General features: G+C 42.7%; 1 protein-coding gene across 4 annotated transcripts in view; it reads right to left on the reverse strand.

The window, feature by feature from the left end:
* Nucleotides 1–3,935: 3,935 nt before the first annotated feature.
* Nucleotides 3,936–25,552, reverse strand: part of PPP2R2B (protein phosphatase 2 regulatory subunit Bbeta) — a 249,535-nt gene continuing 227,918 nt past the window's right edge. For all 4 annotated transcript variants that reach the window (XM_073355745.1, XM_073355746.1, XM_073355747.1 and 1 more), the window contains 4 exons: nt 22,684–22,848; nt 7,869–8,038; nt 6,797–6,888; nt 3,936–5,413 (listed from right to left, as the gene is read on the reverse strand). In XM_073355745.1, coding sequence (XP_073211846.1) covers nt 5,134–5,413; nt 6,797–6,888; nt 7,869–8,038; nt 22,684–22,848 — 707 coding nt within the window. In that variant the 3' untranslated portion in view covers nt 3,936–5,133. The remainder of the gene's footprint in view (nt 5,414–6,796; nt 6,889–7,868; nt 8,039–22,683; nt 22,849–25,552) is intronic.

The raw sequence follows: 25,552 nt of genomic DNA on the forward strand, positions 1-25,552 counted from the left end.
ACTTTTCACCTTGGAAAAGAGGAGACAAGGGGGGATATGATAGAGGTATATAAAATCATGAGTGGTGTGGAGGAAGTGAATAAGGAAATGTTATTTACTTGTTCCCATAAAAACTAGGGGCCACAAAATGAAATTAATAGGTAGAGGTTTAAAACAAATAAAAGAAAGTTCTTCTTCACTCAGCACACAGTCAACCTGTGGAACTCTTTGCCTGAGGAGGTTGTGAAGGCTAGGACTATAACAGGGTTTAAAAGAGAACTGGATAAATTCATGGAGGTTAAGTCCATTAATGGTTATTAGCCAGGATGGGTAAGGAATGGTGTCCCTAGCCTCTGTTTGTCAGAGGGTGGAGATGGATGGCAGGGAAAGACCACTTGATCCTTACCTATTAGGTTCACTCCCTCTAGGGCACCAGGCATTGGCCACTGTCGGTAGACAGGATACTGGGCTAGATGGACCTTTGGTCTGACCCAGTGTGGCCATTCTTATGTTCTTAGGAGTAGAACCCAGGTCTCAGGACTCCCAGTTCTATTGCTCTAACCACTAAAAAATGTTGTCTCCTTATGACACAAACATAGTGGTCTGTTGTTTTCTTAAAATCTTCTAAACATTATTGTGCATTTGTCCCTAGAAACAGGCCTGACTCTGAAGTAAAACACATGATCATCATTGAATCACATTAGAGGTCACAGATCCCTATAGTCACAGGCTGTGGCAAATTTGTATTGTAGAATCAATATATTTTTTACAATCAAAGCCTGTGCTGAGCCTCTAATATTAGAGACAGCCTCCATGAAATATTACATTGATTACACTGAAGAAGTTGAGAACAAAATAATAAACCCCCACTGGGAGAACTAGGTTTATTTATTAGAATGAGTGTCTTCAATACAATAAAATCCAAGTTTCATCCCTTAAAACACTATTATAAATACCATAAAAATGCATTTCACCTCCCGTCAACCAAGCTGCAATGGCTCATGCTATACTAAGCCCTGAATAAAGGGGAATGCCAATTGTTTTCCTTCTTATCTCGCTGTATTAAGTACTTGTCTAACTCCAGAGATGGGATTATGATGGGGTCTGAATCATCTCCCACTAATAAAATCCAATATAAAATTTTGGCATCTCTGTTGTTCAGAGAGGGTAGGCTGCAAGGTTAAGAATAATAGACCTTGTCACTTCACATAGCCTTGTTATTAGAGATATTTAGTGGTGAGGCTGAGCTGTAGGGGTAACCGGTAGGATGCGATGATGTTGCTTCCTGCATCAGCGAGCACAATATTGATTGTAAGCTGTCATCCCTTGTGCATGCTTTGTGGTATTCCAATAGTTTCAAACAGACCACAGTGCATCAGGCGAGTGTCTCACACGCTGTGTTAACCAACACTGCTATAAAAGCTTGGTTACCATCCTTTAATACATCTCTAGAACATCCTGCCACCTCTTCTCTGGTTACAGCAAGCACATGTGGCTCTTCACACTGGAGCATCAAGGGCTAAATAAAATAATGCAGGGTGCAAATCCTTCACTGGTTGTTTTAGGGCTTTCTGCAGGCCAAGTATCAGTATCTCCCATTGTAGAGTTGCTGGTACTCAGCACATCTCAGGGTCAGGCCAATAGTTTTGTGCATTGATCCTGGTTTCTGTAAATGGCCATAAACAAAAACTATGCCCAGAGAAATGCCCATATAACTCGGGAAATGTTTGCTGTATGAGAGAACAGAACAGGAGAGGCAAATTCAGCTGTTAACAGGTAGTGCAGGAAAACAAGCCAGAAAGCTGTACGTTTCACCGTGCACCCATTGTATTTATAATTGTAGTGGTACGGGCTGCTCATGGTGGGCATGACAGACATTGCCTGGTTGCATGCTACTGTAAATAGGTTCAGAGCATGTGCTCACTCGTCACTTTCACCTGTGCCTTTTCTGAAGTTGCCAGTCTCCACTGACTTGTACTTTAGGGCTTCTCCAAAAATTGCCATTCACCAGTTAGGTTGGGGCTGTACTGATCCTCACAGAGAGCCATGAGCATAGTTACTTTTCCTTCATAGGCAGAAACCTTGATAAGTCCTATGGCATGACCGTTGTGGCTGTGGAATTTCATCACAGAGGGTGTGTGTGTGTGTGTGTGTGTGTGTGTGTGTGTGTGTGTGTGTGTGTGTGTGTGTGTGTGTGTGTGTGTGTGTGCGCGTGTGTGTGTGTGTGTGTGTGTGTGCGCGAGAGAGAGAGAGAGAGAGAATAGGGACAATATAAAATACTTGGGTCCAATTCTTCTCTCACTCCATATGAGCAACTACCATTGATTTCAATGGGTACTACAGCACATCGGTGAATCAGGCCCCAGTAATTACCAGACCCTTTTGAAAGTGTGGTTGTACATGTTTCGAGGAGTTTTAGGAGCCTCAGTTGGAGCCACATGCTGGCAGTCAATAAACTCTCTGTCTTTCAGCAATATGCCTCTCTTGGGTGCTTACTAACAGTTAACAAGAATGCCAAGGCAGAAGCAGACTCATAGGGAGCTTGATATGATCAAGTTGTTCTGTCAAATCTTCTTGAGGATAGCTTGTTTTTCCGTGTTCACCTCGTTCCCTGGCTGGTCCTGAAGTCTACAGGTGTGATTAGGCTGTAAGGGATGGCTTTCCCCACTGATATGCCATCTTGGTTTAGGATTCCCTGGATCCTAGAGGGAGCAATCTAAGCAGGGCTGCTGTATTTAGCACCACTGTACTTGTGGTGCAGCTGCCCTGCCTACCCCTCTTCTTGCAGCCAGTAGGCGTAAGGGAATTTGGTGGTAGTGGGGGGAGAGGCATTGTTTCCATAAATGCACTTCCATTGAGGTTGTGGTGCCATGCCTTGACTCCATCCATCATCACATCCCTTCTGCTCTCTCTGAGCTCAGTGTATATGGGCCACCTCTGCTATATGGCTGCCACATTAGCTTAGCTATTTGCACTGGATGCAACTGGAGATCCACACCAACTGGGTCACCACACTGCTCAGTACTGTTGTGGATCACATCCACGCAGTAGCTCAACCCCTTGTGTCACTGGCAGGATTAAGCCTGTAATATCGACCTGGGATAGAGTCCAACCAGCAAACTGGAGGTGAAAGGCTCTATTTCCCACTACCACTCTCCGAGCCACCCTGCCACCCGAATTACCCACACAGTCACTAAGACAGGAGGATTTATTAGGTCCTTCTGTCATGCCTAGCAGCACTTCCAACAGCATGATCAGAGACTGGCAGACAGCTGATTTTGAGTCTCCCCAGGAACAATCCTGGCATTAAAAGTTTAAGCTCATGCAGCATTTAGAAACCACACCAATCAGTGAAACCACACCAAAACACATTTGAGACAATTTTACTTCTGATGCCAGAGTGCAGGCTCTCTTTACAGGATTTTTTTTTTAAAAAGATGTTTACTTTTGCTATTTTTTTAATCATTTCATTTTAAAAAACAGGTTACTCCAGAAAGCCATTTTTTGTAATAAATTTGTAAGCCAGCATAATTTTTTTCCCTTGTAATCATTCCTTTAACCAAGGCAAACTTATCTGTTCCTGTCCTGAGAAGTCTCATGAACAGCTGACAGGCTATTAAGTAGTGAAATAATAATTAGAAGCTTGGTTCCAAGTACTTCAACAGTGACTTCCTCCTGCCCCAGAGATATTAAGTGAAGGTCCCCAGTAGCTGTGCAGTTTGTGAAATTTCCTTATGGTATTTATGTCCATTGAGTAAGTGGCAGTCTTTCTTGTAAGGTATAGGACTTGGTAAGTCTTGAAGGACATGCTGGAAATCCAACTCATGCCTTACAAAAGAGTCTTTTAAAGGGTATGCTTTGCCTTTAAAAATTCTAGTAAATTTCATTGCAACAAACACAGCTGTTGTCTCTTTTGCACATTGTTCACAAGCCACAAGAATGCACAGCACACTGAATAAAATTTCAGTTTTATATTGTACAATTGCTCAGATAAAGAAGGGACCTAAGTAATTCTTAGGGGCAGCCTTGCCATGCAAAGAGGAAGAGCTCTTATTTTTACCATTATACCACAGAACCATGGACACCCTCTCTTCAAAGCAGTTAGGTGCAGACAGCAGTATGTGGTGGTGGTTGTATTTTTTTCCCCACAATGTCGTAAATGAGCAACTTAGAATTTGTCATTCAAATATAAATAAATAAATAATAATAAAAAAAATTAAGAGCGAGATTCAGTCATGACATGCAAGAGATTAAAACAGAACTATTAAAAATGACCAAAGCAAAACACAGGAAATGCAGACAAAAAGCCCAGATTCATTTTGGTTTGCAATAGTTGCATTTTGGAAGCATTAATTATAAAGGTATGTCATATACCAAAAAAAGGCACCACAGTATCTACAGAGCCAAATCCTTAAGAGTTTCTGTGGGATGCAAAGAAGGAAGGTAGCATCCTTGATTAGAGTGTACAGTTGATCTTTCCCTCCTACCTCCTCCTCCCCCCCAACTTTAAACCTGTCCATTGCAAATTTGATCTTTCCATTTTATGTTTGGTTTCGCTGTCTCCATGGCAGGGCAGGGAGGGGAGAAGGGGGAGGGAAGAAATGAGGGAGAAAAAAAAAGATAAATTTAAAAAAACATTGGCAAGGGCAACATCATTCTGCAAGTGGAATATCTCAAATGATACTAAAAGAACCCTGGGATTACTTAATTAGAAACAACACATACACCCCCCCCCCCTTCTTTTCTGACCTTAGTTGAATTTTTAAATACCATACTACAGTATTAACCTCAATTTAAACCAGCAGATGTCTAGAACCAAACAACACTAGGAACCACCAAAGAGTACTGGATGTAATAAAAGTATCAGAAATCCAAGCCAGCTATTGAAGGGATCATTACATCTGTTAGCTCTCAACTCTTAAAAAAAAAAAATAAACAAAACCATGATACCAGTATCTACTGGGTTTGCCAACCCGTTGCTTTAAGGTGAGTGGGAGGCAGGGGATATTGGAATCTGTTTGCATGCCTCTACACATTATCTGCAGAGGAATAATTAAACAAATGAACAGGGAGGAGGGAAAAGAAAAGAAACATTTTAAAACTTGTGTTTACTAATATTCTGTACATGAGATTCCTAAAGAATAACTTGTCCTCCTAGTTAACCTTGTCCTGGAATATATACAGATTATTTGTTGCGGCCACTGCAATGATATTTTCTGAAGGATGCCAAGCTGTATGCAAGATCTTTTTGCTGAAGTCCAGACTGTCCACGCTAATTTCGTCTTTCCTCCGTTTGCCCCCAACGCACACTTTGCGGGGCTTGAGTATGGCCCGGGGTTTGCTGTTTTCCCTAGAGGCCTCCAGGGTTACGTCACGCTTGGTGTTGCGGTCAAACATTCTGAAAAAATTGTTGTAGGAACCGGTCATTATGACACTGTGAAGCAAGTGGAAAGAACAGATGAGAGTTAATTATGCCATACAAGGATGGCACAGCAGCTAGAGTTTAGGGCCTCTCAAGCTTCTATGTCTTACTCTCCCTTCCCCAATCTTGAGGCATCAGATCAGATTCACTATCCTTCTGGACAATAAGGGCATGGTGAGAGACAATGTCACTCCTGAATTAGCCATAGTGGTTTGTGATAGACTGACCTCAAGATGGCAACCTTCCTCCTTCCCCAAGGGCTAGGAATGACTTTGGTAACTTTCCTTTGAGTTCTTGGTTTTTTCCCCATGCCTCTATATTTATTGGGCTTGGATGACTGAGAACTCTATTGATAAAGGCTATTCTCGCAGGACTTCCAACCAGCCAGAATCAGCAAGTTCTGGAGAACTCCATTCCCTTTATCAGACCAGAGATCTTTGGATATATTTGAATAAGCCCACACATCTCATCAAGTCTTTTCTCTGTACTTATTCAAAGAAAATTCCCATGGAAATCCATGAGTTTTTCCAAAGTACAGACTGAATAAGAATCTCATAATTCAACATGAGTTTTTTCTGACCTGTACTCTGAATTTCACCCATCATTAAAGGCAAAAACCCCCAACCTTTTAAACTACTGATGGGGCAAGGAGGCATTATTTGGAACCAACTTAGATATGGGATTTGGGTTCAAGGCTCAATTAAGGCTGGGTTTATGTTTTGAGGGTGCTGAATTTGCACAAGAATTTGGTGCACAAATGCAGAAATCGTACAAGATTTCAGGTAATCGTACGTGATTTCTGCCACCTTGAATGGTGTGACTAATGTGAGAATTTCTGCAATTTTGGACCAAACTGTATCGTCATCTTCTTCAGCCAAAATCTCCACATGAACAACTGGTCTCCTGAGATTTCAGCCACATCGAAACCAGAACCAGAAGGTTTGGATGATGTGGTACCAAAACTTCAGGCATAGATTCAGATTACAAGGATTTGCATCTGATAGCACCTCCCCACTTCCAATAATGCCTGAAATTTTGAGGAGTTTAACATGCGGTTCTGGGTTAGGCCAATCTCTGTTTCTATCCATATATTTATGAAAAGAACTCCAAACTGTGCACCAAACATTCATGTCACCCACAAAGAGGTCAGTGAAAGAACTATAGAGCAGAAGGGAGAGAAGAGCCAATAGTATGATGTACATGCTGGTTGTGGTTAAGGTTGCATTACATTTTGCACTTAACATAGGAATTCAACTTCTCTGCTGTGTAAGAAAAATAAAGCATATCCTCCCAAACTGACAGCACATTTTGAGCGCAGAATGAATAATACAATGGGTGGTTTGGGAAACCGTCAGAGAAAAATCCCTTCTTATAATTCATGATGATGCGTCTCACCTGTCAGACCCATTCCACACACATTCAAATTTATCGAAGATGCAGTCATTCTCATAGAGCGAGCACAGCTTGCTTCGGAGGTAATCGTGTACCTAACAGCAAAGACACAAGGCAGCGGAATGAAAACAAGACCAGGCTCTATCAGAACTTCCACAAAGCATGAAGTCCAAAACTCATCAAAAAGCATAGCCAGTTTGTCAGCATTGTACCTTCAACATCTACTCACTGCTTGTTACTTCTGCATTTCACCTATATAGCCCAGCGCCTTACAAATGTGAGGTTTGTTCCCGCTGTAGTACTTACTAATACATCCTCAAACAAAGGCATTGATGGATATATTGACTGGTTCACTGTGTTCTCTGAATGCAGCCAATGAAGTGAGCTGTAACTCACAAAAGCTTATGCTCAAATAAATTTGTTAGTCTCTAAGGTGCCACAAGTACTCCTTTTCTTTTTGCAGATACAGACTAACATGGCTGCTACTCTGAAACCTGTGTTCTCTAAATGGAGTTGGACAGAGTGTTTAAGTGTGTTCAGTTGTATATGCACTTTCAATCATTTTACAGTCTAGCCTATGAAAAATGAATGTTACCATTTCAAAGATGGCTCAAGTCTCCAGTGGGCTGAAGTACAGTGACAGATCTGTGTTAAGGGACCCAGCATTGGAATGGTATCGGGTGCTGCGGGTCTGGATTAAGGAAGGTCTCGTGGGGCACTTTGCCCAACACCTGTCCAAAATATACCTGAAAATCAATTCCTCACCTTCACCAAACTAGTTTCACCAATCTATCCAAATCATAAAAGGAAAAAAATCAAAAAGGTTATAATTTATCAAGTCACTCAAGCTCATATTTTATAGATATGCTCCCATTGAAATCACAGGCAAAACTTCTGTGGGAGCAGGGGCAAGTTCTTATACTTCTTATGTTTACCCTAACCCTTTCTATCACGAACTTGTGCACCCATCAATGAAAGGTGAAATCTGGTGCTTTCCCATTTATTCCGAATCCCTACAACTGTTCCTATTTAGTTTTAAATGTCTCTTGTCCCATCAGCCTTGAAGATGAAATACCTGGTATGTCTCAATAGGCCTGTTCTCCATGTTCAGGTCCCATACTTTGACGGTGAGATAGTCCCTGGTCATGATATACCTTCCACTGTGACTGAATTTAACATCAGAAATTGAGGAGATGATCTCAGAAAAAAATGATCTGTTACTTGGGTCTTCAGGCTCTTCAAAAACTGCAGAACAAAAGAAAAACAGCAACATAAAACATGCTGTAAGTTGAATCCATATGATCTTAGAGGAAGACTGGTCATGCAACAATGGCACACTGGGGCCCCAAATCAGGAAAGCATGTGATTAACTTATTTGAGGTCGGGAAGGAATTTTCCTCCAGGGCAGATTGGAAGAGGCCCTGGAGGTTTTTCGCCTTCCTCTGTAGCATGGGGCACGGGTCACTTGCTGGAGGATTCTCTGCTCCTTGAAGTCTTTAAACCACGATTTGAGGACTTCAATAGCTCAGACAGAGGTGAGAAGTTTTTTGCAGGAGTGGTGGGTGAAATTCTGTGGCCTGTGTTGTGCAGGAGGTCAGACTAGATGATCATAATGGTCCCTTCTGACCTAAATATCTATGAATTATGCAAATTAAGTGCTTTCCTGAATCAGGGCCTGGGCTAGCATGGTCAGTTGGAATGTTCTAATGTGTCTGCTTGGACAGTATTTAGTGGCAAATCAGTGACTGTACCTGTATAGAAAGGACCGTAACAAAAGGATAGGAACGTAGGAATTGCCATTCTACATCAGACCCGAGGTTCATCTAACCCAGCAATCTGACAGTGGCCAGCACCTGGTGCTTCACAGAAAGGTGCAAGAAATCCCATAACAGACATTTATTTCATGAACCAGCCCACAGGGTAAGTTTCTTCTGATATCTGTATCTGAATGTGCAACATTAAAATAATCAAGAGAAAGAAGGGAAATTTGAGCCAAACTCAGTTTTGTTCCTACTTTTTCCTAAGAACCCTTCAGCATTTGAGCCTGATCCTTCATGGTGCCGGGGGCCCTAAACTCACATTGATGCAAGTGTCAGTGCGACACAAAAATCTTGCATATTAAGCTCTTTTTTGGGGTGAAACTTCATTTTTTTCCCTTGAGTTCCACCTCTTTACATAATGATAAGGAAAACCTGGCATTGGTGTTCTGAGATCTTAGAGTGAGACATTTTCAGCACAAAGGTCTAGCACCAAAATGCAATGACCAGTGAGACTGTCATGCTTTCTCACCATTTAATTTTGTCTGACAGTTTTAAACTATACAGTACAATCTTTAGTTGCATTTCATCATTCATGTGCAAGGCACCCTACAGTGCTATTCAGAGAGTCATTATAAATCATGCACTATAAAATATTAATTTCCTAAATTAAAATGCAGCACTACAAAATGAGGCGTCACTTTGACTGCACAGCTGGAATGAATCCAAAAGGTGGAGAACACGAGTTGTAGGGCCAAAATTGACTCTGCTATAAGCAGATGCAACTCGATTGGAGTCAGTGGACTTGCATCCCCATTTATACTGGGTCTGGATTTGACATAAAGTAGACAAAATGCCCATATTTGAAGGATTTTACCCTGCATAGTTGAAGCTACCTCACCTTTAATAAGAGCAATGAGCAAGGAGGACCATAGGAAATCAATATATCAACAATGTAACACTAGCCCAAAACCATAAAGCCTTACAGTTCATTCCTGCACCCTGAAAATCAAAGTGATGAGCAACTTGAAGTCAATGTACAATTTCATAGCTACTGCAAGCATACAATCTTGTAACTCCCTGAATACATCACAATTTGAGCAGCTTACAAAGGAGACCAATGAAGTTCAGCAATTTGGGGCCCATTTATAAAATCATATTTCTGAATGCCATCAGCAGGACGTGTCTCTCTCAAAACCACCTGAACTGGTGGTCCTCGTCACATATGGACCCTTGTTGGTGGCATCAACAGAGGCTGAGGACTGAGTGGGCCATCTATCAGGTCTGATCCATCTCTGTAGATGGTCACTACGAGTTAGAGTTGAGGCAGGGTGGCATCGTGGAAGTTTGTATTGCTGCTGCACAGGCTACCCTTGTGCTGTGGTTGGAGAGAGGACTCCAGTCTCCATCCAGTCCCTTTCACTAGAACTGAAATTCTTTTTATAAAAACCCCTCCACTGCTGTTCCATTGAAAGTTGGGCTAATATTCAGACCCACCTTCTGTCTAGAAAATAAGTGGCTTAACCTGGCTGTCAGCCTGGCTGTTTCATGTACCACAAGAAGTGCTGCCAGAGACTGACTTTCAGAAGACCATACTGAGTGCAAACATTTGTTCAATGTTATTATCCCCTATCTAAGTGCTGGGCTGTGAACTCCTGAATTCTGGAGTAGGATGGGGGAAAAAAATCGCCTCAAGTGCCAGAATAAATGATCTCTCTACAAATCAGAAATGACGTAGCTCACAGCAGGATCCAGGTTGGGCTCCTTTAATTGCCAGCAGGAATTCTGCTGACCTGCAGGTTTTAAAAAATAAATAAATGAAAAACCAACACCCCAACAACAACAGAAAATAAAAGATCTGAGCTGGTCTGCAGAGAGCATCTAAATTCCATGTCATGTCTTCAGTGTAATAATTACGGGTTTGCTCACACCCAGTGGGCTGACTTCATGAGGCTTTCTTTAATGGCTGCATCATTTCCATTCAGTGTGTATGTACGTGTATGAGCTTGTGTCAAGGCTGGAAGTGTTAAGTCTATATCACACGAGCAGGAGGAATTATTGCTGATGCTGTAGAACTGGGAAATGTCAAAAACTACAAACAACAAAAAAGCCCTGGAGTATCTGAAGAATACTGTGAATGAATGGAAAATACCAGCAAGAACAAGACAATGGTGGTGTTAAAAAATAACAAGGCAAATTTTTGATACATTTCACCAGGAACTGAATATTCCACAGGCTATTGTTCTTGGGAGTCAGATCCCCCCTTGGCTGAACATCAAAATCTACTCCATTGCTTTTCCCCATGCTCTTTTTGTACAGGTTGTTATTGTTGTTTCTATATTTGCCTTTTTTACTGCTCATCTTTTTAACCTCAGTCTTCAACAACCATTGTATATGCTGTGCCAACCTTGCCTTTGTGGGGGGCGGGGTCCTCATTCCAGAGGTCTGAAGTCATAAGAAAAGCCACTACCAGGGGGAAAAGTGCTCTTCAGAGCAGCCCAAGGAAGTGACCAGGCGTCTATTTCTCCTGAATGCCCTGATGAGGGTCCCAGGAAATGGGGGCTTCAAAAGCAAGGGGGAACATTACTTTCACAGATGTCTCCATTGCTTTCCACCATGGGGGCACATCCATGCTGAAGAACGAGGAAATGTGCATGTAGGGCAAAGGAAGTGTCCAGTCATGGCTAAAAAAGAAGGCCATAATTCCCGAATGTCTTGATTCAAGTACGGGTCAAATTCTTTTATGTAAAACAGGTCCTTATGTCTGCAACGTTGGGACCCTGTCACTTCTCAGATAGGCTGGAAAACCAGAACTGCAAGAAGCAGGAAAAGATTTAGAGATGGACCCGAATGAAAATTCTGGAGCCAAAACACCCCTGAACTCTGGATCTTTGCTGAAATTCAGCCCATCTCCAGTAAGATCCTTTTGCAAGGCACCTTCAAACCCACTACTTGGACTGAGGTTTACTCATCAGTAAATAAGATCAACACCAACAGAGGACTTGGTTATGCTCTTTACTCCATTTAAACTTTCATCACAATAAATTACCAATGCTGACTGGAAAACTGGAAACGTAGAAGTCTATGAATCGCATTGTTACCAGAGACCACAGGAGGCCTCACCACTCAGCACGGGCTCACAGTTTCAGATTCCATGTTGCCACAACAATTGGCTTCCTTGGCGATTTCATCGGCAACTACTGATTCAAGCCTGTCCCAGCATATTTGGCGCAATGTCAACCCTCAGTGCAGCTGTAACAAGGAGTCCCATTGGAGACAACTGATTTCCATTCAGGTAAAAGATTTCATCACAGCAAGTAAAGACAAAGGAGAGGCAACATCAGGAAATGCTAACCATTTCCTATGCTGTGAAAAGAAGCCAAGATGGTGCAAGAGGCTGTTTCTTTTAAATAGACTGGGCAGACGCGGGGAGGGGGGAGGGACTGGAACACACAGACACAGTGAACACTGTGATGGCAGCAAACTGCATGTTTCTTCCATGATTGTTTGGGGAAGGGGGGGGGGGTTAGTTAGTAGGGCATGTGAAGGCCACAGGGCAAGGAGAAGAAGGCAAGAGGTATAGGTGTGGAGTGAATCTGAGGTGAAAAGACTGAGGTGGAAGAGGAGGGGGACAGTTGACCCAAACAGCCAATCATGATGGCACAGAAAGTCCAGTCAAAACTGTTTCTTCTCCATAGTATAATTATGAAACAGCAAAGGGACTTCAATTCATTTAAAATTCAAGGAAAAGGACGGCTCTCAGGGCCAGATTTTAAAGGTATTTAGGCACCTAAAAATTCAGGTAGGTGCCTAGTGGGATTTTCAAATGCAAATGCCTTAACACATTTTTAGAAATACACTAGAATGACAGTGGTTCAATATTGCACTTCATAACAGCCAGCTGGAGAGGGCTTTTTAAGGCCTGGTCAGTGATCAGCTCAACTCTTGTTTGATCTGCATCTATGACACTGCCCAGGTGAAGCCTGGTCTAAATGGGAAATACTGTTGGATGATTCCCTCCTTGGGGAAAATGATTGGGTGAGTCTCTCTCTATGGAAAAATTGTTAGATGCAGCTCTCTATGGGAGTTGCTGCCTCTCCACGGGAAACCTGTTGCCTTGTGTCTCTCCAAAGGAAAATTGTCACCTGCTTTGCTCTGCAGGAAAATTGTCAGTTTTGTCCCATTATGGTGGAAATTGTCAATCATGTCTCTATATGGGGAAAAATATCAGTTGTCTCTCTATAGGGACCTAGGAGAGAGATTAACAAATCTCCATACAATTCCCAATCCCTTAATACACCTCCTAGAAGGCTTAGGCTATACAAGCCTCTTCCCCATTGTGCTCACTGCGCCTTTTCTACTTGGCATCCAGCTTTCAGAGTGTTTCAGATTCATTAGGATGCCACAGTCCAGCTTTTGTAACACCATCAGCACTGCATAAGGTGTATGAGTTATCCACCATGCACAGACCAGTCAAGGAGAGTCTGACTGGAAAGAAAATGCAGACAAAGCACATAATGGCTCAATGAAGTCTGGTTAATCAAAGAAGATTAGGGTTGGAAGAGACCTCAGGAGGTCATATAGTCTAACACCAACTAAATCATCCCAGCCAGGACTTTGTCTTATATGGCCATACAGTCTCCTACATGGGCTACTCAGAGTTTCCTTTGCATTTTTCCCTTGAGGGGCTCATGGGTGCCCTACCACTCATTCACATAGAAATTCTGTCCTAGTGCCCCCAGTAGCTCTCTGGTGATCCATATGGTACTGGTGGGCCTGTGCTCTAACCTCCCTCTGACTCCTTGGCAGTACAGACTCTGCAGAGCTTCTCTCCCAAGCCCAAGGATCTTTCATCTTGCTAATGGTAAAACTTCCCTAGGTAAGGAGTTCTTAGGGCATGGCTACACATGCAGATGTAGAGCGCTATGAGTTAAACCAGCTTTCATAGCGCGCAGTAGGGAAAGCGCTGCAATCTGTTCACACTGACAGCTACAAGTGCACTGGCATAGCCACATTAGCAGCTCTTGCAACGGCCACAGAGAGCAGTGCATTGTGGTAGCTATCCCAGCATTCAAGTGGCTGCAACATACTTTTCAAATGGGGTGAGGTGGAGTGGAGTGTGACAGGGGAGTGTGTTGTGTGTACGTGGGGGGAGAGAGAGTGGGTTTTTTCGGGGGCTGAGAGCATGTCAGCATGCTGTCTTGTAAGTTCAGACAGCAGCAGACCTCCTCTCTCCCCCCGCCTCTCTCTCTCACACACAACATTCCACAGTAACAGTTGCTCTGTCTCGGTGCAGATAAGCATGCCGGCTGTCAGAAACGGAGCTTTCAAAGGGCATATCCGTATTTCTACAGTGAGTCCAAAACAATGAGAAGAGTGGTCACTTTACTTAAGGGGATTATGGGACATTTCCAGAGGCTGATCAGAGAACAGTAAAGCAACACCTTGTTCACACTGACGCCCGGGCGTTTCAGCCAAGGTGCAACAAGCGTTAATCTTCTCGCCAAAGTGGAGTGCCAGGAGCGCTCTACCCATGGAGTCAGAGTGCTCTATGTGCCTTGCCAGTGTGGGCGGGTAGTGAGCTAGGGCGCCTGCAGCTGCTTTAATGCGCTCTAACTCGCAAATGTAGCCAAGCCCTTAGAGTAAAGGAACAGTTCATTTTATCAGTCTGGGTTGCTGATAAGTTTAATTAGTCTACCTCTGTATTAGCCCCTGTGGGAGTGCATGGATGAGATGCTGCTGATTGTAGCAAATAAAGCATGAAGAATGGGTAGGACCTCTCCTGGGAGAAAAGGAGTCATGAAGAGAGGACAGGTTCAGTCTGTGAAGGCTTTAAGAGCACTAATGCTGGAAACATAAGAGCTGACACACACCGTGAAAAACGTGGGACAAACCCCCAACAGAGAGCCTCATACAAAGAATACAAAGCAGACTTTGATTCCTTTGAGTTCCTGGTACTGTAGGGCAAGTGCTTACAAGTCACCATGCGTCCCACCAGGTGATATGAGAGGTCCGATCAGAGTTAACGCATTCATTCCATGGTGCACTTGCTATGCCGAGGATATTTTAACTCCACCATCAGAGGTATTTCAACAGCTAAACATTCATATAGAGCAGGGGTCTCAAACACGCGGTCTGCGGGGCTATTTCCTGCGGCCCGCCAGCTCCCCGCAGTCCCCCCGCATCCCCCAGCGTTTACCTAGAGCGGCTCTGGCCCGGCTCGCACCCGAGGCAGGGCAGGCTCCCTGCCTGCCTGCCTGCCTCCCACGCCGCTCCAGGAAGCGGCCGGGCCCTGGGGGACGGTGGGCACAGGGTTCTGTGCGTTGCCCTGGCCGCTCCTCCAGGTACCTACCCCGAAGCTCCCATTGGCCGTGGTTCCCCATTTCCGGCCAATGGGAGCTGAGGGGGGAGGTACCTGGAGGAGCGGCCCGGGCAACGCACAGACCCCTGTGCCCTCCTTCCCCAGATTCCGGCCGCTTCCCGGAGTGGTGCGGGGACACAGCAGGCAGGCAAGCAGCCTGCCCTGGCCCCAGTTCGTGCCGGGCTGGACCCCCCCCCCCAAACCCCTCCTGCAGCCAAACCCCCTGTCCTAAGCCACCTGCCACATGCCTCCTGCACCCCAACCCCCTGTGCTGAGCCCCCTGCCGCACCCCAAACCCCTCCTGGGAATGGGGGCAGGGAAGGGGGTGGGAAGAGGTAGGGCAGGGGCGGGGCCCCATGGAAGGGATGGAGTGGGGGTGGGGGCACACAATGAGGATGTGAAAACACAATGAGGATGACTGGATGTGGAAGCTGCTGTATGTACATGATCCTGGAGGGGGTGCCTGGTAAGAGTTTTGTCTGCATGAAGTGCTGTCTGATAGAGCTGATAGAGGAAAAGATCCAAGGTTTGGTGATGTAGGTGGAAAGTCTGGTTGAGTTTAGAAAGGGGTTTGAGCAGATTATGGAGCAAAGACATGAGGTATCTGAAGGGAAAAGCTCAGACTTGCAGATGGAAGCAGGACTGGGGAATTCTGAGGGGAGACTGGGTGACGAAAGTGGTCAGTGGAAGAATGTGACTAAAAGAACCAGGCAGCAGAAAAGACGGGCTAGTGAAGGACAAATAGAGCTCAAGAACAGGTTTGCAGAGTTGGAAAATGAAGAAGGGGCTCAGCAGGTAGTCACTGAAGGTGAAAGGGCAAGGAAGAAGAGAAGAGCAGCTAGTCCTATAAGAAAAGGGGAAGAGTCAATGGAGACTACACCAAATATGAGCCCCAGGAGGATACAGGATGGGTTGAAGAGGATTACAAGGGAGAATAGGAATGGAAAGAACTTGCAGCCAGAGGGAACAGTGGATAGACTGGAGAATAGCACCAGGAAAAGGCAGGTCTATGTGATCGGGGACTCTTTACTGAGAAAAATAGACAGGCCTGTAACCAGAGCCGATTGAGAGAATAGAAGGGTGTGCTGTCTTCCACCTGCTAAGATATGGGATGTAGACCTGAGGTTGAAAAAGGATCCTGAGGTTGAAAAGGGAGCGGGAAAGAATCCCCTAATTATCCTTCATGTGGGAACAAATGATACTGATAGATTTTCACTGGAACGTATGAAGGGAAACTATGCTAGTGGTGACGCTTAAGGAAATCGAGGCTCAGGTGATCTTTAGAGGGATTCTGCCTGTTCCTAGAGAAGGGCAACAAAGGTGTGACAAGATTATGACTATCAACAGATGGCTTAGGCAGTGGTGCTATAAGGAGAGCGTTGGGATGTATGGCCACTGGGAGGCATTCATGGACAGAGGACAGTTCTCTCGGGATGGACTTCATCTGAGTAGGGAAGGAAATAGACTTCTAGGATGGAGGTTGGCATAACTGATTAAGAGAGCTTTAAACTAGGAATTTGGGGGAGATGTCCAGGTAATCTCCATGTCGGATTTTAGCATTGAGAGGGAAAAAAAACGAAGTAAGAAAGGTACAGCCGTGGGTAGGAAAATGTATACAAGGAGGAAGGGAAGTGTGGATACCAGTCTAATAAGTTACACTGGCTGCAGAATGACCGTGCCTAATAGGGTACAGAATGTGTGCGAGGCCAAACAGCAAAAATTAAGATGTTTGTACACTAATGCGAGGAGCTTAGGTAACAAAATGGAGGAACTAGAGCTACTGGTGCAGGAAGTGAAACCAGATATTATAGGTATAACAGAGACCTGGTGGAATAGTCGTCATGACTGGACTACAGGTATTGAAGGGTCTGTGCTGTTTAGGAAAGACCGAAATAAAGGTAAAGTGGTAGAGTAGCATTGTATATCAATGATGAGGTAGAATGTAAAGAAATAAGAAGCGATGGAATAGATAAGACAGAGTCCGTCTGGGCAAAAATTACATTGGGGAAGAAAACTACTTGAGTCTCCCCTGGGATAGTGCTTGGGGTGTGCTATAGACCGCCGGGATCTAATTTGCATATGGAGCCCTGTTTAATGTTTTTAATGAAGTAAATCGCGTGACCATGGGAGACTTTAACTTCCCAGATATAGACTGGAGGACGAGTGCTAGTAATAATAATAGGGCTCAGATTTTCCTAGATGCGATAGCTGATGGATTCCTTCATCAAGTAGTTGCTGAACCGACTAGAGGGGATGCCATTTTAGATTTGGTTTTGGTGAGTAGTGAGGACCTCAGAAGAAATGGTTGCAGGGGACAATCTTGGTTCAAGTGACCATGAGCTAATTCAGTTCAAACTGAATGGAAGGATTAACAAAAATAAATCTGCAACTAGGGTTTTTGATTTCAAAAGGGCTGACTTTCAAAAATTAAGGAAATTACTTAGGGAAGTGGATTGGACTGAAGAATTTATGGATCTAAAGGCAGAGGAGGCCTGGGATTACTTTAAATCAAAGCTGCAGAAGCTATCGAAAGCCTGCATCCCAAGAAAGGGGAAAAAAATTCATAGGCAGGAGTTGTAGACCAAGCTGGATGAGCAAGCATCTCAGAGAGGTGATTAAGAAAAAGCAGAAAGTATACAGGGAGTGGAAGATGGGAGGGATCAGCAAGGAAAGCTACCTTATTGAGGTCAGAACATGTAGGGATAAAGTGAGACAGGCTAAAAGTCAGGAAGAGTTGGACCTTGCAAAGGGAATTAAAACCAATAGTAAAAGGTTCTATAGCCATATAAATAAGACGAAAACAAAAGAGAAGAAGTGGGATCGCGAAACACTGAGGATGGAGTGGAGGTCAAGGATAATCTAGGCATGGCCCTGTCATAAATATAAAGGGAAGGGTAAACCCCTTTGAAATCCCTCCTGGCCAGGGGAAAGCTCCTCTCACCTGTAAAGGGTTAAGAAGCTAAAGGTAACCTCGCTGGCACCTGACCAAAATGACCAATGAGGAGACAAGATACTTTCAAAAGCTGGGAGGAGGGAGAGAAACAAAGGGTCTGGGTCTGTCTGTATGCTGGGTCTTTGCCGGGGATAGACCAGGAATGGAGTCTTAGAACTTTTAGTAAGTAATCTAGCTAGGTATGTGTTAGATGATGATTTCTTTAAATGGCTGAGAAAAGAATTGTGCTGAATAGAATAACTATTTCTGTCTGTGTATCTTTTTTGTAACTTAAGGTCAAAGTCCAGAGTCCAGAACAGGATAGAGATACACTTCCAAACTTCCCAAGGTTCAGCAGAGTTTGGAACTGGGACATTAGTGGACAGAGATGGGGTCAGCTGCAAAGATCATTTCCAGCTTCCAATTCCAAATCTTTATAGATGTTTGGAGGTCTGGTTTTAGTTTGGACCCCATGAGAAATGTAGTAAATGATCAGGGACTCTTGGTGAAGGCTTTTACCAGATCTTTATTAACTTGGATGCTTATAAAAGTCAAACAAAAGATCCTCCTGGTGCAGGTCTGTGAAATCTTAAGATCAATTATTGATTAATGTAGGGCAGGTGCTTTCTTTCAACTGGGAAGAAAATGTAACCAGAAGCACAAATTACACTTCTTGTCTTAGATCAGGACAACAAGGATCTTGGATTCTATTTCTACTAGCTTCCTGGGTAACCTTGGGCAAGTTATTTGACCTCTCTATGCATTAGTTTATCCACATACTTACCTACCTCACAGTGGTATTGTGAGTCTTAATTAATACTGAAATATCCAGATAGTAGGCTTTATATAAATGTAAGGTAGTATTCTCTCCTTCATGCACAAAGGCAACTACAAGCTACCTTGCATGGAAAGAGGTGGTAGCTTAACAGAGCTTTGACTACAAAGAGCAAATATGCTGTAAAAATAGAAACACATATGTTAAAGCTGACCCTAGGCAGTGTGTTGCACCCAAATACTTATAAAAAGGTTAATAGATATGACTGGATGTAGACTGATATGGTCTGAATTTTGATTACACACGGGCAGTTATTAAATATCTCCTTTAGAGAATTCATCTCCAAAAGCCAGTGTTGCTTTTTCATTTTGAACTTTGATGAACTGTCTCAATTCTGACTCTCACATCTGCTGAGCTGCAATTGATTGAAGGCCAATGCTTCTGAAGGAGAGAGGAAAATCAATATGAAATGTCAAGGGAGAGGTCAAATTGAACTGGTTTTCGCAGTTGGCTTGTATACGCGCTGAGGACTAAAAGGACATTTCAGCAACTGAACAAAGGGAGATACCAAATGAGGGTTTCTACTGCTGAAAAGTCAAGAAACTGAATTTTGTTTGCTTCTTAATTGTATTAGGAATCTCAGGTGGGAGCTGATGCCACAGGATAGTGGGACAGTGCAAAGAAACAGTGGAATTTAGGGAAACTGCTGTTCAAAAACTTAAGCCCTCCATATAGAAATATACAGTTTTCCTCCCAATCTACTTTTTTTATAACCTAACAATATGTTGTAGATATGCAGCTATAATCATGCTCTATGAAGATCAAAAGCATTAGTTTGCACTTCATTTCTCATCACCTCAGTGAGGTTAGATCCTGAAATATGCGGAGAAAGTACTGTCTGGATCTAGTTTATTAGGGTTAGGACTCAATGGCACCATGTTTGTGCGATTTGTTCTTGCAATATTCTCACATCTTGAATGCTAGAAATCTCCTGAGATGCTTGTAAGATATGGAACTGGAAAATAGGTCCCCTCAGAACCAAAACTACAGAGTCAGCTGATTCAGATCTAGATTTTCAAAGAGGTTTGAATTCCAAACTTATGGCCTGTCTCCAATAACAGTTTTATTGTTGCTTATTAGTCTATGAAAGGACATGTGAGCTTCTCAGGTCACTAAGAATTACAGTACAATATTAACCTGCTTTACATTGTCTTCCAACAACAACACACTTGTTTTTAGATTCAAATAACCCTTTAAAAGTGTTGCACCCACAGGTGTTAGAATAGCTTTTGGGATCTGTGAATTCAAAAATATGTAAATCCACGGTGCTCTAAAAGGTGATGAATTCTAATCACCAGCAACTGGGTAGGATATTGGCAGATATTATGACTTGAGCAATAGAAGGCACAAATATCCTTGCATATTAAATCTACTGAAAGAAGATACATGCACTTACAACTTCCAGGCTTGTCCTTTTGGGATTGCTAGGAGAAGATGCTCATCCTTTGAAATATCTCTAAACTCATTAATAAAAGAGATGCCACAATGTATCAGCGTTATGGGCCTATAGCATATCATATGGGTCTATAATATATGTTTGGAGCGGTGTGAAAACGGCAAAACTGTATTTTCAAAAATTCTTGTGGATAAAACACACTCATCTGCTTCGCTAGCGTTCATGACCCCTTATATTTCCATATCCACAAACATCCCAGTCATCAAGTTTTTAATTGTGGAATTATTGGTGGGAAGTGAATACTAGCCAGATATATATTTTGAGTGTCCTTCCACCAGAAATACTCCCCTGGCCATTTTGAAAAGCTCCTATTGTTTGCACAATAGCAATATCGATAGATTATAAATGTTTGCAGAGAATAAAATATAGGGCATCTAATCCAGGAAGAAAAACAACATCATGGGACTCAGGTGACCAATCATAAAGCACGAATAACCGGCCCTGAATTTATTGTGCTAACTCTTCTCTTAAATGTAGCTTGTAAACTCCTTTAGGCAGGGACTGTATTTGTTATATGTTTGTACAGTAGGGCCCTGTCCCCTAAGACACTACCACAATACAAATAATAACAATGTGTATACTGATTCATTTGTAAAAAAATGATTCACTCACACAAACTATTCATTGAACAATACTGAATTACGAACAAACTCCTAACCGTTTCATAGACTTTAAGGCCAGAAGGGACCATCATGACCACCTAGTCGGACCTCTTGCACATCACAGTCACAACTTATTTGTAAATAAACAATGAACAGAGAACCAGCATCAATTAGCTGGATACATTATCAGCAATTAATAATTCCACGAGCTCTGCTGAGGTTAAATCTGAAATTAGAGAAAAAGATGTGATATAAGAACATAAGAATGGCCATACTGGGTCAGACCAAAGGTCCATCTAGACCAGTATCCAGTCTTCTGACAGTGGCCAGTGCCAGGTGCTTCAGAGGAATGAATGGAACAGGAAATCATCAAGTCATCCATTCCCTGTCACTCATTCCCAGCAAACAGAGGCTAGGGACACCATCCCTGCCCATCCTGGCTAAGTCATTGATGCACCTATCCTCCATGAATGTATCTAGTTCTTTTTTGAACCCTGTTATAGTCTTGGCCTTCAAAACATCCTCTGACAAAGAGTTCAACAGGTTCACTGTGTGTTGTGTGAAGAAATACTTCCGTTTGTTTGTTTGTATAAACTCTCACGTTCCAGGGCATAACCAACCATTAACTTGTGGGGGGTTAGGAACAAATTTCCCATGTGATCTGCTTATTCCAAATTGTCCACTCCAGGGTTTGTTTTTCTTGTTGTTGTTTTGCACCTTCTTCTGTGACAGCACACTGGCCTCATTGGACAAGAGGTCTGAACTAGAGGAGGATGAGTAACAGATTTTTGGTTAATTGGCAATTTCAAAAAGTCTAAAAAAATTCATTTTGGGTTGGACGAACATTTTGTTTTGATAAAATCAAAATGTTTTGTTTGGATTCTGACCATTTTTAAATGCCACTGAATTTTTAGAAACAAAATATTTTAGAAACAAAAGTAATTTCAAACTGAAAAAAAAAATGGAAACATTTTGATTTTTTTTGGTACTTTTCCCAAAAAGAAAAATTCAGTGAAACTGATATGAATTAACAAAATGTTTCAATGTTGCCAAATCTGCATTTTGTGCTGGAAAAAGATTTGGTCAAATTTTTTTTGTCCAGCTCTCACCTGAACCAGTATAGCAATTTCTATGTTCCCAGATATATGGGATTGATAAACATTGCACCCTAGGGGGTCTCAATGCAATAAATCTGATGCTGTACTGTCAAAGCAGCACAAATAATTTTTTACATCCTACCATCTGTTCCCTCACTACTCCCAAAGTCTGCAGCACTGGGTTCCAGCGAGGGGGCCTTCTTGCTTGCAGAGCTGCTAAAGATATGCATGATGCTGGAGCAAGATAGTGCAGGCCTGGAGAAAGATGTGGATTTTGTTCCCTCTGGTTTAGACATTCATTTCATATCAACCACAGCAAAAACCAAGACATCAGTACTGAGGGAAGGGAAGGGACGAGTAAATGACCTCACCACATCTCTACGAAGGCCAGAAAGACCCAATGAAATGATCATTCTTGACTTTATCCTATGAAAAGCAGTTTTGAGAAATACCACAGTGGGAAGCGATATGACCTGAAGCCCGTGTGTGAACACGCAGACTGGAATCTGAATTTTCAAATGGCACCTAGTTTTATAGCAAGCTGAAACAGACCCCTCAGATGCAAACACTCCAGAACTTTGGGGAGTTTGAAGGTTGGACGTCAGACTGAATTTTGAGCCTAATTTTAAGCAAACCATCCCATTCGAATTTAACCGCATTTTTTATTTCTTTAATTGGGTTTTTGGGGGCTTTTTTAGCTAGCATTTAGTGACCTGGTGCCACTGAGCCCTAGGTCTGGTAGAAATGAGATCCTACAATCAGAGTTCTCCTTCCTTTATTTACTCTCTCCCCCCCTCCATCACAAAACACCCTTATGTCACAATTCTGGTGAAGTGCTGGAAGTACTCACATTTGGAGTGTCGGTCACAAAGGGCAGATGCCCGCATGTCACATAGCCTTATTGTCCCTTTGCTGCTACTGTACACAAAGGTGTTGCAGTGGTGTGGATGGAATTCTGCCGCAGTGATCACCTCCGTTAGCTCCTCCATGTTGGCTGGCTTTATATCTACGATATCTGAAACAGGCAAGTCAAGGAAAAACAAACAGCAGGAGCCAGTGCTGTTAACATGCAGCCCTGTGGTTATTAATAATTCTGGCTTTCTTTATTATGCATCGTTTAACTGGGGCACTTTGTTTTTGACAGCGAGTATGAAGACAGGGTTCAAATCTCTGCTGTTTTAATCCTGAGTGATAAAGTTCTGCACCAGGAACTCTCAGCAAAGCCTTGTATGCTAGCTCTAGAAGGGATTTTCTGTTCTCTTTTTCTATATTTCTGAATGGCTGTGGTTCCATGTTAGATTATATGTAAATAAGCAGCTCTTGGGCGCTATGCTAATATACACTTCATCATCTGAGGATCACAATGGCATCATTATCCATTTTACAGATGGGAAAACTGAGGTTCAGAGAAGTGAAGTGACTTGCATAAGGCCTCACAGTGAGTGACAGGTCTACAGTAATCTGTCTACAGCAGTGGTTCTCAACCAGGAGTATGCATACCCCGGGGGTTCACAGAGGTTTTCCAGGGGGTACATCAACTCATCTAGATATTTGCCTTTTTACAACAGGCTACATAAAAAGCACTAGTGAAGTCAGTAACAAGAAAAAATTCCATATAGACAATGACTTGTTTATACTGCACTATATACTATACATTGAAATGTAAGTACAATATTTGCATTCCAATTGATATATTTTATAATTATATGGTAAAAATGAGAAAATAAGCAATTTTTCAGTAATAGTGTGCTGTGACACTTTTGTATTTTTATGTCTAATTTTGTAAGCAAGTAGTTTTTAGACAAGGTGAAACTTGGGGGGAACTCAAGAAAAATCAGAGTCCTGAAAGGGGTACAGTAATCTAGAAAGGTTGAGAGCCACTAGTTCGCAGCATTGATCTAACCAGTAAAATATACTCCCTCTCTCTAAGCAGATTCAGCCAGGCAAGTAGTATCTTGGCTGCTTTGATCACTACAATAACTTCCTTATTTCTTTACCACTTGGCAAATATTTTCTTTTAGCATGTGTTTGTTCTGTGCTGTATTATACCACATATTGTACCTGCTCATGGCCTTAGAATTTAAGCTGTTTAGGGCCAGGACAATATTTGCCCAGAACATTTTAGCACTACGTACCCTTGATGTTGAGTATAAATTACATAATAATAAGGGATCAAGAATACCAGTCCATACATTCCCACTCCTCTTACACATATTCAGAATGCAGTGAGATACTGCTTCCCAAAAGCACTGCTCTCAAGACATACATGCTGCTACTGGGAATAAAACAGATCAAGAACTAAGGCTGGATTTTCAAACAGCCTTAAGGAGTTAGATGCACAAATCCCTTTGCATTCAATGCAAGTTAGGCATCTCACTCCCTTATACTCCTTTAAAAAGCTCAGCCTATATTTGCTATCTTTAGTGTGAATCTGGCTTTGACGGACATTGCTTTTCACTTCTCACTATTTGAATGAGGTCAATGTGAACATGCAGACTGAAAGAAACTAATGAACTAAAGAGAAATTTGTCTTTTGTTACTTTATCTATTTATCTAGAGACTGTAGCTGCTTGTAACACACGCTGTAGTGCCCTCTTTGTTCAAAAAAACTGCAAGACTCGACTCTGGCAAATTTGTCAAGGGGCAGAATAAACAGCTCTTATTACAGTTGCTGGAAAAAGAAAACAACTCCATGTGATGTAACAATGCAAGAAAAACAAAACATGATGAACAGAAAACGATTGCTCTTACAGGAAGATTTTTCATTTTAAGAAGGTTCTGCAAGTTTAGACTCAGTAAAATCCTGGACTAAAATTAAATCATCCTGACATTCAAGTTGAGCTTGAAATATCTGTAGTCAGACACACCAGATGGAGGGAGTCAGAAAGGAACCACGTCAATCACAAAGAGCCTCCTAGTGGTACAGATGAGCCTTTGATGATTGTCTCTATCAATCCGGGCCTGACACTGACTTAGTGGTCACTGGTGGCAAGCGGCTTTAGATTTCACAGTCCAATCAAAATACCCAGCATGGGACAATTTACTGACTGTGCGGGGTGGGGGGGGGGAAAGAGGGGGATTGCACCATTACTTTCATCACCCCATGGAAAGCAAATTAAGGTCCTGCTGTTAACAGTAATTTCCAGAGAGAGGGGGAAAAATCAGATGTGAACTGCACAGGCCTGTGGGGATAGCTTCAAAACCTGACTGCAAGAAAAGCCCTTTCCTCAGTGCAGCACGGTGGGTGGGAGGGTTTAAAGAGAGGACATTTTTCCCTTTGGGGAAAAAAATGGGTGAATGTAGTGCTCCGAGACAGGAAGGGCCAATAGCACTGGCTATAACCAGGTATATATCAGTCAGGTACTCTGCCATCCAACCTCAGCTCTGCCAATGCACTTCAGTACTAATCTGTAAATGTTCTGCTGTTAGACACTTTTGGAATAAAGAATGGTCTTGAGGTTAAAGTACAAACTAGGAACCAAGAGGGATCTCAGCTCAGCTACAGATTTTCTATGTTACTATTATTTGCGTTTCAGTAGAATAGGGATGTCACCTTCTCTCTCTGTGTCTCAGTCTCCTCCCCTGTGAAATCAGAATATTTTGCTCTTTGTCAACTACTTTTCATGTACAAAGTGCTTTATATGAAGGCAAATATTAGTATTTCCACTGTACAGATGGGGCAGCTGAGGCAGAGACCGGCAAACTGATTTGCATATGGT

This window comes from Lepidochelys kempii, chromosome 8 (assembly GCF_965140265.1).
Source record: "Lepidochelys kempii isolate rLepKem1 chromosome 8, rLepKem1.hap2, whole genome shotgun sequence".
Taxonomy (NCBI): Eukaryota; Metazoa; Chordata; order Testudines; family Cheloniidae; genus Lepidochelys; species Lepidochelys kempii.